The sequence below is a fragment of the Cucurbita maxima genome, unplaced genomic scaffold, assembly GCF_002738345.1.
Source record: "Cucurbita maxima cultivar Rimu unplaced genomic scaffold, Cmax_1.0 Cma_Scf00012, whole genome shotgun sequence".
Taxonomy (NCBI): domain Eukaryota; kingdom Viridiplantae; phylum Streptophyta; class Magnoliopsida; order Cucurbitales; family Cucurbitaceae; genus Cucurbita; species Cucurbita maxima.
The window spans coordinates 4,943,123-4,961,870 of NW_019272028.1; the positions used below are offsets into that span (position 1 = coordinate 4,943,123).

The following is an 18,748-nucleotide window of genomic DNA, read 5'->3' on the forward strand; positions in this document are numbered from 1 at the left end:
ATTCCCCCCCCCCCCCCCCCCCACCCCAAAATAATAATAAATATAGTATACTATATTTATACTAATTTGTTTTCATTAATATAATATAATAAAGTTTAAATATCATTGCAGAATTAGTGAAATAATGGCAATCATTTGGTAATTCAATTTTATCGAATCAATTATCAAATGGCAATCTCTTCTCAATCATTAAAATTATGTTTAATTACTATTTGTATTTAAAAAATGATGGAACTAATCAATTGATTAGTATTTTTGTCTTTTAGTGGCGTCAATAAACATGATTTCATTAAGAAATATAATAATAATGATGGAATTTAATGTGTTTAGTTACCAAATCTCAATCAAATAATTATCCAAGAATAAAATCCATTATAATAAAAAAAAATATTGATGAACATAGGGGAAAAAAAATTGTGAGAAGACAAATAATAAATTTCTGAAACATAGAGATTACTATTTATATATTAATAAAAGTTATTATTGTAGTGAGCGGTTTAAAACAGAACCCCACTGAGGCACAATTAATCCACAGGCTTTTTTTGGCATCTGGCAGACCGCATCAGATCGTGGCCGTTGATTGGAGAATTATCTCAAGATCGGTGCAATTTCTTTCTGCATGGGAGATTTGACGCGGGGTAATGTTCCACGTGGACGTACTTGATACGATGTGTATGCCGCAGTCTATCATAACCCATCACGCCGCGTTGCACCTGAGTTTTGTTTTGATTCTAATCAAACCTCCTCTAGAATTCGTCCTGTATTTCAATTTAAGTATTAAAATTAATTTGTTCAATTTATAAAAAAAAATTTAATCCGAACAATTTTTATTAAATAATAAATCCAATGGGTTCTAATAATTTAATAAAAACTTTGTTTGGAATATAATAGGTTAGCTTGTAAAGTTTTTATTTATTTATTTTTAAATTTTAATTAAAATTTATTGTTTATATATTTTAGAATTAATAATAAATTTAGATTAATTTATTCAACTTAAAGTTTAAATGGTTTGGTTGGGATTTGAAAAGAGAGAAAATTGATGAGACAACTACCTCACTCTCTTTTCCTGCCTCCCTGGCCCCTCCATAAATTAAACCCCAACCACCTATTTTTTACCCTTTCCTTCCTTTTTATCTCACCAAAAATTACTACCTTTTCCCTTTTTTTATCCTTTTAAATGGTTCATGGTGAAGTTTGTGGATTCAACACTTACTATTCTTTTTTTATTATTATTATTTATTTATAATATTTTAGTAATAATTATATATATGTATGTATGTAGTATGTATATATATGTATGTGTATATCTATGTGTGTATATCTATGTATGTATATATATGTGTATATCTATGTATATACATTATATGTATGTATGTATGTATAGAGGAAGAGAGAGAAAAGTTTGGTGAATGATTGAATAGTTTTCATGAAAATGGAAATGAGGATAGGGAGGATCCATCACATCCAAATCTCTTTTGTGAGTTATTTCTGTTAGACGAACACGACTCTCCACAATGGTATGATATTGTCCACTTTGAGCATAAGCTCTCATGGCTTTGCTTTGGGCTTCCCAAAAGGCCTCTCCACAATGGTATGATATTGTCCACTTTGAGCATAAGCTCTCATGGCTTTGCTTTGGGCTTCCCAAAAGGCCTCTCCACAATGGTATGATATTGTCCACTTTGAGCATAAGCTCTCATGGTGGGACTTTCATCATCCAACACCTCCCCTCGAACAAAGCACGCCTCCCCTTAATCGAGGCTTGACTTCTTTGGAGGATTTGCCAATCTATTGGCACGACTAAGTTTAGGGCATGGCTCTGATACCATGTTAGACGAACACGACTCTCCACAATGGTATGATATTGTCCACTTTGAGCATAAGCTCTCATGGCTTTGCTTTGGGCTTCCCAAAAGGCCTCTCCACAATGGTATGATATTGTCCACTTTGAGCATAAGCTCTCATGGCTTTGCTTTGGGCTTCCCAAAAGGCCTCATACCAATGAAGAGTGTATTCTTAGATTAAAGATCATGATCATTCCCTAAATTAACCGATGTGGGACTTTCATCATCCAACAATTTCAAATTATTGTTTAATTTTTTTTCAATTTTTTTAAATAAAAAAAGTAATAACTTAGTTGTATCAACTTATTCAAGTTTTAAATTAATAATTATGTCAATTTTAATTTTATTATAGTGAATTAATATTTGTCCGCTCACGTCTAAAATAGTATTAGAGAGTAGAAAATTTATTTTTTTTTTTTTTCAAAAATGGAAAATCTTTGTTAATACTCTTAGTTTTCTATTTCTAAGAACTATCAACCTTGTATATGATAAGTCTAAACTCTCGTGGTCTTAGGTCCGAGACTACAAAGGTTGATAATTCCTAAAGTAGAATGGGAACGGATTTTGTGCAATTTGAGACGCAATCCTTAAGCTTCATGTTCTTGTTCTTAAACATCCTGACATGCTCCTTTTGTAGGGTTTGGCAGACACATATTGAGCGTTGGAAACGGCTGAGAAGGTATCCACTTTTGGGGACTGTTGTGTGTTCTTTGTAGGCAATTGGATCACGTGGTCAACATCTGGAGCTGATTCACCTGCTCTTCCTCACGCCCAAACTCTCATCTCTTCCTCTATAACACACCAATGAACCCTGCATGTGAAACCATATGAAGTAAAGTCTCTAAAGTACCTAAAAACCTACACATAACACATTAAGCTTTCCTTGTCTTAGAGAGGACACATAAACTGTAAATTATTCGACATGTTCACGAGGCTGTGTCAAGACGTATTGGATTCAATGAGAAGGTAGATTTGTTTTTAGTGTCGTGACATTGTGTCACTATTGAGCACCTGCCTAGTCACGATATTGACCACAACATCCTTGACATGAATATATAAGCTTCGAGACACTTGAAAATAGCGTCTGGACACTACATGGATGGGTCATTTGGCTTGAAAGCATTCAGCACGAGAATTGTGACGATCCTTAGGCATTGACACACTATCCTCTCGTTTTGAGCTTGGTCTTCATTTTCTCTTGTTTCGGTTACTCAATTTAGATCTATGATTCCTCCAAATTACGTGATCTCTATAAAATAGACATATAAGCAAGTGAAAATAGTAGAATTATGATCAGCTCATTTTGTTGAGTTCATCATTTATTTAAATATGATTTGAGTGTTTATTTTCCATTATTATTATTATTTTCTTTGTAATAAGTTCACCGATTACAAATGGACCATTTGAATGGGCTTTCATGGTAAGCCCATGTAAGGAAAAACGTGTGGGCCTTATAGCAGTAAGGGCTGTATACTCTGATGGGCCCAGGCCTAAACCTCTACAAAATTCAGAATTTTTATTCATCAAATTATTACTTTTAAGGTTTTAATAAAAAAAACTATTTAAAAAGAAAAAAGATATATATTCTTGATATTAATGGATGAAAAACCAACTTGATGGATTATTATTGTTTCGAACTTAATCCTACCCATTGGCTTTAAGTCACTATTTTTTTAATTTTAATCTTAGTTTCATTTTATTTTCTTGCTTTTAAAAAACTAAAAAAATTTATCTATTGCTACACTTCAAAATGAGCCACAAAAATTCAATATCATTTACTTATGGTAGGGATGGACCACAAGCATAAATCCAAATTGCTTCCCAAGTTAGGCAAAAAGGCCAAACATATCAAACATGGACCAACCAAAAGAAAGGAGGCAAGTTAGGGACGAATTTAAACGATAGGTCTTATCATTCTGAATGTGTTTGCATTCTCGGACTCCAACAGTGAGATTATTTACTGAGTGAATATTTCCACTTTTATCTTACCTAATGCATAAATAAAAGTATTTATTTAAAAAGTATATGTATTTATTAATTTAAATATAGATATTTGATAATTCTTTTAAAAATATCCATCAACCTCAATATTTCCAACATCATCATTTAAAACTATGTCTACATGTTTTGGTTATAGTCTCCAATTGATATTATGATGGGCAATGCTATATCTTTTATGGCCCTTTTATAGTGTGTTTGGTTTGGTGTGACACGTTCGGTCTCATGTTCAATAATTGTACTTTAAATTTGTGCATTCTAGATAACAGACAATATTAAAGTAACATCTATCTTGTCTCTTTTTTTAATAGCTCATGAATATATATATATATATATATATATATATATATATATATATATATATTTAATATTAAAGTGTAGTATTTCTCTCCAAATATATTTTTATAATATAAATAGGACTGGAAATGGAGACAATGATAAAGAATATAATCCAATCCAGGTTGGAGAAAAAAAAAATATCAATCCAGTTTTAGAATGATAAAAAAGATGAAGAATTATACTGATTGGATGAATTTAGATGGGGATGGGTTTGGCATGATGGTCATAGTCACCCACCCACTAAGAAATTGAAATTTTGGAAAATGACTTGAAATCCAATCGAAACCAAAGAAAGATGTGTTGTTGAGCTTCAAACTTAACACCATTTCTCACCCTCACAATCACATCACCTTTACCCAAACTCCACTTTCAATTAAGCTCCAACACAACCTTTTTCCTTTTTCATTAAACCAAATCCATATAATATCTCATTCATAAAATTAAAATTTAAGGGTGAATGTAAATACTAGTTGCAGAAATGGACTCATCAGGAGGCGCAAACGTGAGTAGCAGGTAGCTGCCCGACGCGTGCAAACGAAGGCGAACCGTAGCAAAGATCGGGCATAAAATTTAGGCCTCCCAAAACCATGTGTTGAGTTAAATGAACAGATAAAATGTATTGATGGCAGAGCTTTTTTTCTCCTTAAATCAGGTCAATTTTTATGACCTCTCTTCCTATCTTAACAATTTTAACTTGCTTGCTACAACGAAAATCCACGAGAACAGAAACCACTGGTTTCAACACAGGAAGGAAAAAGGGAAAAGAAAAAGGTCAAAAGGGCTGGTGGGTGACCCACACACACCATTGAAAGTGAGGCTCTGTCAATGACATAATCAGTACCCACAAAACGTGATACATAGCGCTTCAGATTTCACACAGTCAACATCAAACCATCCACCACCACCTTTTCAATTATACAATTCCTTAATGTGCGCCAAACTCCCATTTTCATTGAACACACTCTTCGAGTTCGATCCATAACCTTTTTAACAATATATGGCCAATCAAAAACTATGATGCAATTTGTTTCAAGGGGTAAAATCTAAGTATTTATTTGAAGAGGAAAGGGAACCCCACCCAACTCTAAATCAAGTTGAAATACGGGTCCAAAAAGATTACAAAAGGAGGAAAAAAACAAATTGCAAAGGCTCACAACAAACTAAAACCAACCTAATTGAAGGCTATCACCCGTCATCATTACGCGGATTCAATGGGAATAGATTTTCATATTCAGAGACTTGTTGATCCATGACTTCCAGCTCCCTGAGGCTTTGCGATGGATGGCTGGCCGTGACGCTGCTTTTCCATCTTCTCCCACTTTCTCTGCCTGTGGTTTCTTGCACAACGTGAAGTTTCGAGCTCCGTGCGATCCAATTGTGTCCCATGGACTCAAGGCTGCACAAAAAAACCCATACAACATGAGAGAACCCAAACATCTCAAAACAGAGAACCCCACCACAAAATGAGATAAATACCGAATAACATCTAATTTTTTTCTCCATCCTTTCAGATTAGAAACATGCAACATGATTGTAAAGGAAAATTGCAACGAATTAACACAAATGAATTGAGAATAAAATATAAAATTAGAATTACCATCTGGTCCAGCACTAGGACAATAAAGCTGGAAATGGTGAAGATCAGAGCCAAGAATTGGGAGCCGGCCCTCACGCGCGTAGGATTTCAACGCGGTATCAATAACATCAGCAACAAGTTGCTCCTCGCTCACAATAAATCGAATCGGGCCAGCGCTGCCGAGCACATTGATGCTGATCAACAGCCTATTGCCCTTAACATTCTGGTTCTTCTTCTGCTTGTACAGCAACATCTTCATAAAAAAAAAAAAAAAAAAGAAATCGCAATCCCTTCTTTTTCCTTCAAACTATATCCGAATCAGGGAACCGGATACCGACGACAATAGCCCCGAGAAACTCACCGAAGCTAGCGCCGGTATCAAAAAATCGAGAGAGTAAAATCGCAAAAACTTAAAGAAAATGAAAATTCCTTCAAATGAGTATATGGATTAGAGAGAAAGAGATCTCAAGGGTCAACACCAAGGCAGCGGTAGTACCAGCCTTCCTTGCAAGAACCAAAAGCAAAAGAAGAAGCAGCAGAAAGAGGAAGACGAGCGCTCGCCCTTGAATCCAAAAGGGAGCGCATGTAATTACTACTACTGGAATTTTTTTCAACCATTCACAACTCCTTGAAAAATTCTCGAACCTATTCCGGCGGATGAAAGAAAACAATCACAGCGAGAAACGGAATTGATTTGCAGAGAGAGGAGAGAAAGAAGGGAATGCAATGAATTGAGAAGAAGAAAACAATGGTGAAAGTTGAGAATTGTGGGCACCGAGGAGGATGGTAGGTGGTATTTAAATGGATTTGCTTAGGGTTAGGGCTTTGTTTTAGGGCCAACAACCATAATATATCTTAATTTCTTTTTTTTTTTCCGATTCGTTTATTAAATGCTTTTATTTCTTATTCCTTTTCTTTTTTCTTTTTTCTTCTTCTTTTTATTTTATTTTATTTTGACCCCCACATTTTTCAGCCTTAATTTTGCTTCACAAATTATTTTTATTTTTCTCCTTCATTAATAATTTAAATTCCAATGGTAATTCATCTATTTTTATTATTTATAAATTATATTATTAAACCTACTTTTCAACCATTTTAAATTAAAATCCAACATATTTTGTATTTTATTGTTTTTTTTTCTAATTTATGTTTTCTCCCTTCTTTTATGCTTTACATATAATCTTAAATTTTTATCAAATTTACTATTAAGGGCTCTATGAACAATTTTATTCCAGAATAAAATTTGAGTTAGTATTGAGCGTTTGAATAAATATATGATTAATAAATAATTTATACGTAGAGTTTAAGACCAAATAAAATATTTAAAATATTGAAGATTAAAATAAAATATCTAAAATAATAAAATTAAAATATAATATTTAGAGATAATTAGTGTCTGTTTTTTTTTAATTAGGGATTTATACTTTAAATTTAAATAAAAATTTAAAATTTGAGCTAAAAATAAAACTAAGACAACTGGTCAGCTAAAAACGAAAACTTTCAAAATATATTTGTAATTTATAAATATAAATAATTTCAAAAGTTTAAAAGAAAATCAAAATTAAAATAATTATTAAACGTGCACTAAATGAAAAATGAGCTTAATGTTTTATGCTGTGAATTTAAAATAACATTATAAATTTGGGCTAAAAATTAATAGGAAGTAGCTAAAAACTAAAATTCCAAAATATATTTGTAATTTATAAATACAAATAATTTAAAAAATAAAAAAGAAAATCAAAATTAAAATCATTATCAAACGTGCACTAAATTCAAACTCATTAATAATGAAAATGAGCTTTCACGAGAGGAAAAGGCCGTATATATCGAAATGGAATTAAAAAAAAAAACAAAAAATTGAGTAAAACAAATTGATTTCAGCTCCATGTACAAAAAGGAAGAAGCTCTGTTGTTCATCAATGGCAGCGACAGCACGTGAAGGAGCTACCCATTCGGCGGTGAATACAGTTCGTTTTCCATAATGGAGATTCGAAGCAGGTTCCATTATTTGCGCTGTGAATACTCCCTTTACTTGATTGTTTTGGATTTCCCAGAAGCCCCATGTTTTAAGTTTTTAATCCAAATTCAAATTTGGTTTGCTTTTGGTAATTCTTTTCAAACCTGGTGGCCCCCCTGCCCTTAAGGCTACTGATCTTCTCTGTCTGTTTTCTATTCATGCTTGGCTTCGAGATATTTCTTTTATAGTTTTCAATTGCATGCGCACCACCTGTTTGTGTAAATGCCTCTGAGATATACGCCTCACTTTTCACGACTTGGCCAGCTGGTTTTGCTGGTAGTAGGGGGTGCGGCAGTTTAGATAAGCTTTATGAAGTTGTTGACTTTGTAATTTCTGATTTAATTCCATTTTAGAAAAATGCTTTTCAAAACTTTTTCTAAAACCACTTTCCAAGTTATGAGATAGAGACCATTTGTGCGAACTATTCAAGTCTGAGTTGTTAAAAGGTGATATCAAATATCACTTATTAGTGGCCAACGAGGGTAATTGAAACACTGAGCTATGCTTTAGTTTAGGTCCCATGGGTGTGAGATCTCACATCGGGTTGCAAGAGTAAAACGAAACACTCTTCATAAAAATGCAAAAACCTCTTCTTTGATGCGTTTTAAAAAGTTTGTGGGGAACTCCGAGAGTGAAAACCAAAAAGGACAATATTTACTAGCAATGAACTTGGGCTGTTACTAATAGTATCAGAGCTAGACACCGAACGATATGCTAACAAGAAGACTGAGCCCCGAAGGGGGTGCACATAAAGCGATGTGCAAACAAGGACGCTAGCTCTAAAGGGGGTGGATTTGGTGGGGGTCCCACATCGATTGGAGAAGAACGAGTGTCAGTAAGGAGGCTGAGCCCTGAATGAGTGGATTGTGAGATCTCATATCAGTTGGAGAGCAGAACGAAACACTTTTTTGTAAAGGTGTGGAAACTTTCTTCTTAATAGACGTGTTTTAAAAACCTTGAGGGAAGCTCGAAAGAATACTCGAAGGTAATATCAAATATCATTTATTATGCTCGAATAAGAGCAATTGTGACACTTAGTCAAGCTTCCGCTTGGGTCTCATGGGTCCCAAAGATAGAAAGTTGGTTTCCAATTCACAGGAAAATCTCTAGCTTTAAGCAACCTGTTTTTAGTTTTGATTTGTCAAAAAAAGGTTCCTTCCATCTGATAACGTTATTCGTTGGCCATGTTCACACACAGGCAAATACCCAAAATTTGACATTTTAAGCTTGATATTGTTTCTACAGTTTGTTTTGGTGAATGAGTCGCAGATGTTTCATTAATTTCAGCTAAAAGAAGGATGAACTGAATGTTCTTCATTACAATGTTTGAAACGCTATCTATCTCTTTGAAAGTCCACTGATATTGTAAATGTTGTAAAAGCAGCAACAAGAAACACGATTCATGAGTGGAATAGTATTATTGTAAGCAATTTGAGTATATCAGATGGTGTTGGTGGAGGCATTATTTTGATACCACATTTATGTTTTGGTTGGTTCTATGGCACAAATGGCCAGCAAAGGGTAGAAAAGGAAGGACCCAGAAGCCTCATATTTGGGCATATCTGGTTTAGTTTTTCTTGGCATTGCGTGATTCTCTCTTCCTTTGCTCACCCTTCTCTCTTTTCGTCCTTCTCACACCTAATATGCCAAACATAAACTTTTTTTTTTTTCTTTTTTTTTTTTCAGTTTTCATATTTGTTGGTAGCCCAAAATGAATTATAAAGAAATAAGAATAATTTTTAAAAATAGAATAGTTATCCAACAAGGATACGTGCGATATCTGGTTGGGTTGGGAGGAGAACTAAATATTGTTTATAAAGGGTGTGGAACTACTCCCTAGTATATGTGTTTTAAAAACTTTTCGGGAAAGCTCGAAAGGATAAGCCCAAAGATGATAGCATTTGCTAGCGGTGGGAAGTCCAAAAAGATAAGCCTAGAGAAAACAATATCTATCTACTGTGGATTTAGACTATTAGAATAAGGTATGTCAATTTAAAACTTAAGATATTTTTTCAACCTAATTAATAAAAAGTATCTTGATGTACAATTATTGAATACAAATTATAAAGGATGAAATTAAAAAAAACGACTAACATTAGGGACTGAATTGTCCTTTGGAAATAGTATTATATTCAGAATATTTTGTTTCTAATTTTTCAAAAAGAAAAAAAGAAAAAAATCTTAGCCAATTTTCATTTTAATAAACTTTGAATAAAATCCAACTGGGAATTAGGTAATAGATCTTTAGTACCTTCTTGAATAAGTCAGCTTTATTAAAGAATTTTATTGAGTGGAACCCAAGAAATGATATTAATCATTAATAAAATATCCGTTGTTTCAAACCAAAAAAAAAAAAAAAAAAAAAAAAAAAAAAAAAAAAAAAAAAAAAAAAAAAAAAAAAAAAAAAAAAAAAAAAAAAAAAAGTAAATTATTTAAATAAATATTAATATACTATTCATATGGCCAAGAATGTCCTGGGAGCTTCTTGATATTGTCCATAATGGTAATTTCACTATCCTTCTTTTTAGTACTGAGAATATACTTGTAGCATATTTATGTCATATCTTTCTTTTGAGAAATTATTTATTGTAACCTACCAATTTTAGTTTTCAATATAATAATTAAACTAATGGCGTTGTTTGGAAGCTATTCAATTATTATTATTTTTTATTTCTCATTTTTCAATTTAAATTCTTATACTTTAAAAGCCTTTCTCCCTGGTTAATAGATTTATTATTAATCAATAAATATTTCAAATATTACACACTATTGTTACGTTAATTCTCATTAAATATATAGTTTGTTTTAAACCACATTTTTTTTTCATGTAAGTTATGATTTTTAATGGAAATTACTAAAATTAGAATGGGGTGAAAGTAGGGAATTGTAAAATTTAGGGAAGTTTTTCTTTACAATATTAAAGGCAAAAATTGGAAAATGGAGAACGATTAGAGACCAAATTGCAATTTAAAGAAAATTGTGAAAATTTTCAATTTTTACCTTCCCATCTTTCCTTATTAAATTATGACTTTAATGAAAATGACTAAAATTAGAATAATGTTGAGAAGTAGGGAAGAGTTTGTTTTATTACCAAAATTAAGGGTTAAATTGTAAAATTACAGTTTTACCATTGAAAATTAGTATTTACCATCTATCTTTCATATTTAAGGTATGATTCAGTAAATATTACTAAAAGTAGAGTGTTTTGAAATTAGAGAAGAAGTAAAATGGAGGGAAGTTGTTGAAGAAAATGGAGAGCCGAATTGGAAAATAGAGGACGATTAGAGACCAAATTGTAATTGTTTTGAAAATACAAATTCAAATGAAATGAATTTTCCCCTTCAAAATTATTATTTATTACCCATCTTTCCCATTTAAGTAATGACTTTAATGAAAATTACTAAAAATAGCATGTGTTGAAAGTAAGGTGCTTATAAAATTTAGGGAAGCTTTGGACCAATATTAGGGGCTAAATTGGAAAATGGAGAACGATTAAAGACTAATAATTGCAGTTCTTTTGAAAATACGAAATCTAATACAACGTCTCAAATTTCTATTTTACCCTTGCCACCAAGCTTTTAATTTTACTGTATTGTATTTTAGTATCTAAAACAAGATTTAATATTCTAACTTTGACTTTTTATTTAGGTCTATGTTATATTCCCACGTTAAATTATATTGTCCTCTTTTGGCTTTCCCTCAAAACTTTAAAATGTATCTGTTAGAGGAAGGTTTCCATTTGTTCTCCTACATCACAGTAACGGCTCATGCCTAGGATTTGGATAAAGATTCAAAATTTAGATTCGGTACTTGATAGCCCCAACATTCCATTGTATCTCCTGCGACATGGTTACATTACCTACACTCCTTGCTTCTTAATAATGAAGTCTCTACATACCAACACAAATACTTCTGGCATATTTTGTTCTCACTCACATGCAACTTCGGTAAATTTTCAAGAGGTCACCCTATATGGAATTGTTCCAAGTAAAATACATTTAACCATGAAGTTCCTATGATTGAGTCACAAAAAAGGAAGGTGCACCTTGTAGGGTAAGGGAGGCCCTAGTGCAATGAATGGAAGGAAACATTGGGATGATGCTTGACTCGCACTAGAGCATGCTTCCAGTATGGTCAAGAAAGACATATTGCCATGAATTGCATGGAGGGTCGCGTAAACAACCTGTTAACAACACAGGGGTCCAGGCGCAACAAGGAGGACTACTTGGAACCATCTTCAGGCAAGAGCATATGCCTCTACTAGTAAGCATATGGAAGGACTCGTGTTGGTCTGTAGGGATAGTCTTCACTTTTAAAAAGCAAGGAAAGGTGGATCCATAATAATTCACCTATCCTAATAACAAAAAAACCACGTGACCATGTCGCAGGAGAATGACAGGGACATCAAGTGTTGAATCTTGATTCCGAATTCTAATTTCAATCTTGGGCATGGGGCATTGCAAATGGTATAAGAGTAGTATCTCCTAATAGGATGTGGTTTAGGGACAAATAAAGTGGAAGTTGGTGCACATGTGACACCCGAGAATAGTAATAAAATTTTTTCTTTTACAAAAGACAAATGGAGACCACCAAAACATACTACTCAAACTATTTAAAATACATAAAATACAAAATTTAAAATATAAGTACAAAAGGAAATTTAGCCTTTAAGTGTGACAAGACTCCCTATAACCAGGGACCTATAACCTATGTGTGCCTCTGCCACGATTGCTAGCTCAAGCTCCACCTAAAAAAAATTGAAATAGCACGATTGAGTATATAAAATATATTTAATAAGTAGTTTGCGGGTAGTTCATAGTTTATTATAAAATTTTATTAATCTTATTTAATTTATTTGGTGCCTTATTCTCATTTGGGGGTCGGTGCCTTAATTAATTTGTTTGCTAGACTACTCTAGGTTTACTCATTCTATTTTCTTGGTTCTCGGTCCTATTTGGACCTCTAGCCCTCATAACATTCTTAAGTTCTCTAGATCTTCTAATTAGTCGTTTCTGTTAGTCTCTTTTATCATCATATCGTTAAGTCCTCAAGGTGTGATCTTAATGTCAATCTCATAGGGTTCATGCATGCTAAGGCTCAACAAACTCTAAGGCGCAATTGTGGACCCTTGCCGCTAGTGACATGTTCACCAAAGGAAAACTAACTAACAGTACGTCATAAAACATCATATATTAGTTCTATGGTTATTTGGACCCCTGACAATCGAGTCAAGTTTATGATTAGGAGTTAGTTGGTGAACCCTCAATCATCCACGTATAACTGCATAACTCACATGTATGAACAATAATCATAACAAACTCTTAAGGTACAACTATGGACCTCTATCCCTTGTGACAGGCTCACTATAGGAAGCTAACTGGAAAACTTCAGAATAGCCCCATAGAGTACCATCATAAGTCATAAAATATTATAAACCAGTTCTATGGTTATTCGAACCCCTAAATCAATTTCATGATTGAAGGTCAGTTGTTGAACCTCTAATCGTTTATGTATAACTGAATACATCACAAACATATGAAATAGAGACATAGCAAAATGATCTAAACATGGATACCTAGTCATGAATTTCAGTTCATAGGACACAATGTGTACGAGTTTAGTAAACATGCATAATAACATTCAACATGTGTCAGCTCAGCTCATTCTATGCTCAAACATTTATAATAGGTTTCTATAACATGTTTTGTATCACACTGAAGGCATGCTCCGATTTCAATCAAATCATAGCTCAATGGTTCATTCCTCGATAAGTGTACATTATAATGTTTAACGTGCTCTTACATGCATCAGGTCAACTCATATCATGCTCAAATTTCCATGACACGCTTCTTATATTATACTTTCATACATACTACGAGCTACGAGCTAACTAAATTGAAGGTTCCTGGTGGAGATAGAGCATCTACTATCTAGCGGAGAGAATGTGGGATGCTCATTTGGGTCAATCCAAAGTTTCTATTGGTAGAGACTTTTTAAAGAAAATTTTTGTCAATAATATATTTAAATATTTATATAATAGAATATCATATTTAAATCTTATTTAATATATATTCAATTAATTTAAATTTAAAAGATATATAATAACCTTAATTATTTTAATATCAAATACCATCTATATAATTTTCTCTTTTATTTTAATATATCTAATATTATAACATATAATATAAATGGATTCTTTTATTGTTACTATGAACTAGCACGGAGACGTTATGGAGATGTAAAATTAATTAAAATTTTTTAATTAATTAATTAATTTTCATTCGAACTATAAGTCGTTCTATTAAAGAGGAAACTATTCATCTACTTATGTTAATGAGTAAATTTCATCTCATGAAATTATATTCTCATCTCTCTATTTGGTCAAGTATTTGAAATGGTAGACATATTGAATCGACTACAAAAACCATTCTCATCCATGCAAATCAAAGGACAAACCTTCACATACAGTAGTTCCTAACGATTAAAGTCGAGTCCCATATGGTCATCTTTTGAAATATTAATATTCTTAATTAACATATTTATAAAAACCTTGTAGAGAACCGAATAGAAGAGATAGCCTATAGACTCAAGCGACCAACTCGGAGAAAACTCACCCCGTATTCTATGTGAGTCCGTTGACTTTGATTAGATTAGACTAACTCTGATAGGAACGTACCCATGAGGGCACCACCAGATCTTGTAGATGAACTTCCCCGTATGAGGACCTCTTTCCCTTCTATGCACTCAGTTCACACGATTCTCAAAGCAAAGGAGGAAGGGTAATTGGTACCATGAGCCCTCTGTTCCCCAAGAATCAGTTAAGTATATCATAGTTGATCCCACCATAGGCGAGAGAGGACCATACACATTAAACGAGTAGAATAGTCAAGTAGAAGGGTCAACCTAAGAGCGAGGCAAGCTGGGAATAGGCTGAAATGGACGATTTAAAGACAAAATCAAAAACTTCTGGAACAATTACAAAGTGAGACGTAATAACAATATTACCATGATAAGACACTGATTTTATTAATAAAGTATAAACCTTTTAAGTTATTGTTTAAATATAATTGTAGGTCAACCATATGATTATTCATGATCATGAATTTTGCATACCATAAATAATATTATACTACAAATACAAATAAAATAATTAAAATGGATGAAATTTCTAAGATTTTATTTTTTTATTAATGTCAGGTCGAAAATTCACATCTCTAACTCATTTATTTATTTAACGCATTATTCCAATTTTTACCTTCCTTTCCATTTAGATAAATGTGGGAATTAGTAAAACGGACTAACCAAGACACATTGCAACGGTTCAATTTTATGAAATTCAAATCTCATGGTAATAACTTGAAATATTTCCCCCAAAGTAAAAAAAATTTAAATGGAAAGTGATCTGTAAACTTGTTGTTGTTTTTTTTTTTTTTTTTTAATAATTCATTAATTTATTATTATTATTTTTTAAATTAAATAACAAAATGAATGTTTGGTCATCCGAATTTAATATATTTAAAATAAAAGGAAAAAGAAAATAAAAAACTAGGGACCTGACAGGCAACGCTAAAATTTAGTGCGGCGACGACGGTCGACCACAAAGAAACTCCCCGAGTTCCGACCGGCCACTTCTTCAATCTTCCTTCTTCGATTCAGTATTTCTCTCTTCTCCAACTCATTGTGATGCTTTCTGAGTTCTGATTTTTCATTTGGTGATAATCAAAATTTCTATCAACTCCATACTGCAATTGTTTATATTTGATTTTCTTCACGATTGAGGTCTAATTTGCTCCACGATGGAACACTTCTTGGGTCTTCTCCGAATTCGGGTGCTTCGCGGTTCTAATCTGGCTGTTCGTGATACTCGTAGCAGTGATCCTTTTGTCGTCGTCACTATGGGCGATAAGGTATTCGATTTGACTTCTTTCTTGAAGTTTTCTGTTATTGGCGAGATTGATGATCTTACTATGTTTTCTGCTACAATTTCTTGAATGGATGCTTACTGTTTTAGCTCCTTTTACGTTATTCGGCTCTGACGTCCATCTGCTTTACCCCTAGAAGTATATATATACATATTGGCGTTTGAAAGAAACTGACTGTTTGTGCTAGTTCAGACTAGCCGGATATGCTTGCAGGGTTCTAGGGAAAATAAAAAATAAAAAGAAAATCAGTGATAATCTATCTGGTTTGATCAATATCAGTTAAGAGATCATGATACCATCTTAGCCATAACACCAGGTTGATTTGATTTGATTGAATTTTGTCTAAAATGGCGGCTTAGTTTTGTATTGTTTGTTATTTTTCGATTTGGGGGGATTTTTTATACGATTGTAGGACGTTTGTGTGCTCAAATTCTTGTAACTTCTCAACACTCAACAAAGAGGTTTCTTCTTGTATAGGCAAAAGAAGTATTGTGAATGCTTGGTGATTTACAATAACAGGAAACATGGGATGAAGCACAAAATGTAGACAAAATTATATGATCATTTGGTGTTCATTGGTATGTTGTGAGATCCCACTTCGGTTGGGGAGGAGAACGAAGCCTTCTTTATAACGGTGTGGAAACCTCTCCCTAGCAGATGTTTTTTAAAAACCTCGAGAGGAAGTCCGAAAGGAAAAGCCCAAAAAAGACCATGTCTACTAGAGGTGGGCTTAGGCGTTATATATGTACTAGATTATGCTTTGTGCCATCAAACTTTCTTGCGAATGCCAATAGGTAGATTTATGGTCAGAACAGTTGATCCAACTTAGTCTTAATCTACTTTTTTGAGGCATTTGATTCCTGGTTTGAGAAGTTCGGATTTATGTTGATTGTTGATACATTGGATTGCTTGTCTTAGAGCTAAACTGTTTGATAATCAATGAAATACATCTCTCCGGATTTGTACTGCAAGAAACTTATGAACCAAACATAAATCACTCAGAAAAAAGTTCCCAATGCCCATTTCTGAACACAGAATTTTACGTTTCCTAACTCTTAACTTGAAAACCCAAGCTTTCAAACTAATGAACTAAAGTCCACATTACTGATATCTTTACGCCTTCTCATTTAAATCTTGAATGAGTTTTTTAGTATTCTTCTTACATAACTCAAACTGGTGCAGAGTTTGAAGACCCGTGTGGTGAAAAATAATTGCAATCCTGAATGGAATGATGAACTGACTCTTTCTATTGCAGATCTTAGAACTCCAATCGGTTTAGTAAGTGATATTTGTCTTTGATAATTATGAACGAGAGCTTCAAGCCAACCACCAGATGAGGAGAATGTGCAACTTTCTGCTTTATGCTCTTGTCTTTCTTTTTCATTTTTGCAGTCAGTGTATGACAAAGACACAGTAACAGACCATGACAAAATGGGAGATGCCGTAATTGACATCGAACCATACATCGAATGTCTGAAGATGGGACTGGAAAACCTCCCAGAGGGGTGTGTGGTTAAGAGGGTATATCCAAGCAGAACAAACGACTTAGCTGATGAGAGCCAATGTGTTTGGAACAAAGGGAAAATTATACAGAACATGCACCTTAGGTTGAAGAATGTAGAGTGTGGTGAGGTGGAGATTCAACTCGAATGGATCGATGTTCCGGGATCTAAGGGTCTGCCGAAAGAGGGTATGAGCCACTTCTGAGTTCCTAAATTGTTGCACTACTAGGTACACTATGTAATAAGTTTCCCAGTTCCATGGCTTGTAGATGTTAGCAGAAGGAAATAAGGGTATTTGCCTTGTTGACCTGAAACTGGACTTAGAATTCTGGTTGTGTAGAATGAATTATCTTTATTCTGCTTCTGCAAAGTGACAACTTCATCCTGTAATCACATATATATTAACTACTCTATGTCTTCAAAATTTTCTCTTCAGCAAACTCTATGTCCTCCCAATTAGGGACGTTTATATATATCTTTTCCCGGTGGGTATTATAGGAATCCCAAATTAAGCGGGGAATGGAGGACGGAGTGGGAGGAAAAAGGATTTTTCGTTACCTATTCTCCATCCTAGTTCGTGTTTATTTTTCGTTCTTATTTTATATGTATCGAAGACATGGTTATATTTGAATCGCTTATGAGTTATAAAATGGTGCATGCAATTAGATATGAAATATTATTTACAATTAAAAATTTAATTAAAGATTTCCTTAAAAAAAATCATCTAATTGGTGAATATCTTATTTTTAAACCCTGAAAGTAAAAATAGACATTTTCAGAAAAATGTCATTATTAAAAGTATTTAAGAAACTAAACCTCTAAAATGTATGGGAGTAATGGATTTATTTTGGGCCTGGGCTTGGGCCTTCTATCTCAAAAGTCTGTCGAATTTATTTTAATTTAAAAAATTAGATGAAATATATAGTTTTATTTCATGTAAATTAATACTAATCATTTAAACAAAGAAAATAAAACATTCCAAACGTGGTATTCTAAGATTTGTTTAACTCCTTAATAATAGGATTTGTTCCTAACTTTTAAAAATGTTTAATATATTTTTTTATTTTTTATTTGTGTCTAATCCATTTTTAAAATTTTAATTTTACGTCTAATAAATCACACTTCCAAGTTCATGAAGGACATCTTTCAGATTTCATAAATTTATTAGATCGGACAAATATCTACTAAACTAAGAATCTATTAAACACAAAAATTAAAATTAAAATTAATAAACACAAAATTGCAAGATTATGAATCTTCTTTTCTTCTATTTTGAATTTGTTATTTCGAGTTTACATTAATAATCAATATTAATCAACAAAACATACCTATAGTAGTACAGTTTCATTTGGTATATTCAAATGAATTGTTTTAGATTATCAACTTATATTACATTTGATTTTTGACCGAAGTTATTATATTGAAAAGATATTAAATCAATTTTTAAGATGTAGGGGAGATTATGTTTGACAATATTTCAATTAAGAAAATAATAATTACTTAGATTTAAATAAATATTTTGTTTTACATTATTAATAATCAATAAAATT

The 18,748-nt window shown here is 32.7% G+C and overlaps 2 protein-coding genes across 2 annotated transcripts; one reads left to right on the forward strand and one right to left on the reverse strand.

The window, feature by feature from the left end:
• Positions 1–5,112: 5,112 nt before the first annotated feature.
• On the reverse strand, positions 5,113–6,534 carry LOC111487636 (uncharacterized protein At4g22758). The gene is made up of 2 exons (XM_023135113.1): positions 5,779–6,534; positions 5,113–5,577 (listed from the first exon to the last, which is right to left on the reverse strand). Exons 1-2 carry the CDS (start codon positions 6,014–6,016, stop codon positions 5,390–5,392), a joined length of 426 nt encoding a protein of 141 aa, XP_022990881.1. The 5' UTR covers positions 6,017–6,534; the 3' UTR covers positions 5,113–5,389.
• Positions 6,535–15,302: 8,768 nt separating this feature from the next.
• LOC111486975 (protein C2-DOMAIN ABA-RELATED 7-like) lies at positions 15,303–17,618 on the forward strand. Its single transcript, XM_023134167.1, has 4 exons — positions 15,303–15,429; positions 15,554–15,681; positions 16,879–16,974; positions 17,089–17,618. The coding sequence occupies exons 2-4, from the start codon at positions 15,571–15,573 to the stop codon at positions 17,401–17,403; spliced, it is 522 nt and encodes a 173-aa protein (XP_022989935.1). The 5' UTR covers positions 15,303–15,429; positions 15,554–15,570; the 3' UTR covers positions 17,404–17,618.
• The last annotated feature ends 1,130 nt before the right edge of the window (positions 17,619–18,748 follow it).

Coding starts and splice junctions, on each gene's coding strand:
- LOC111487636 (XM_023135113.1), bottom strand. CDS start 6,016: ATGAAGATGTTGCTGTACAAGCAGAAGAAGAACCAGAATGTTAAGGGC. Junction 5,578..5,778: donor TCCTAGTGCTGGACCAGATG/GTAATTCTAATT, acceptor TTTTTTGTGCAG/CCTTGAGTCCATGGGACACA.
- LOC111486975 (XM_023134167.1), top strand. CDS start 15,571: ATGGAACACTTCTTGGGTCTTCTCCGAATTCGGGTGCTTCGCGGTTCT. Junction 15,682..16,878: donor TCGTCACTATGGGCGATAAG/GTATTCGATTTG, acceptor AAACTGGTGCAG/AGTTTGAAGACCCGTGTGGT. Junction 16,975..17,088: donor TTAGAACTCCAATCGGTTTA/GTAAGTGATATT, acceptor TCATTTTTGCAG/TCAGTGTATGACAAAGACAC.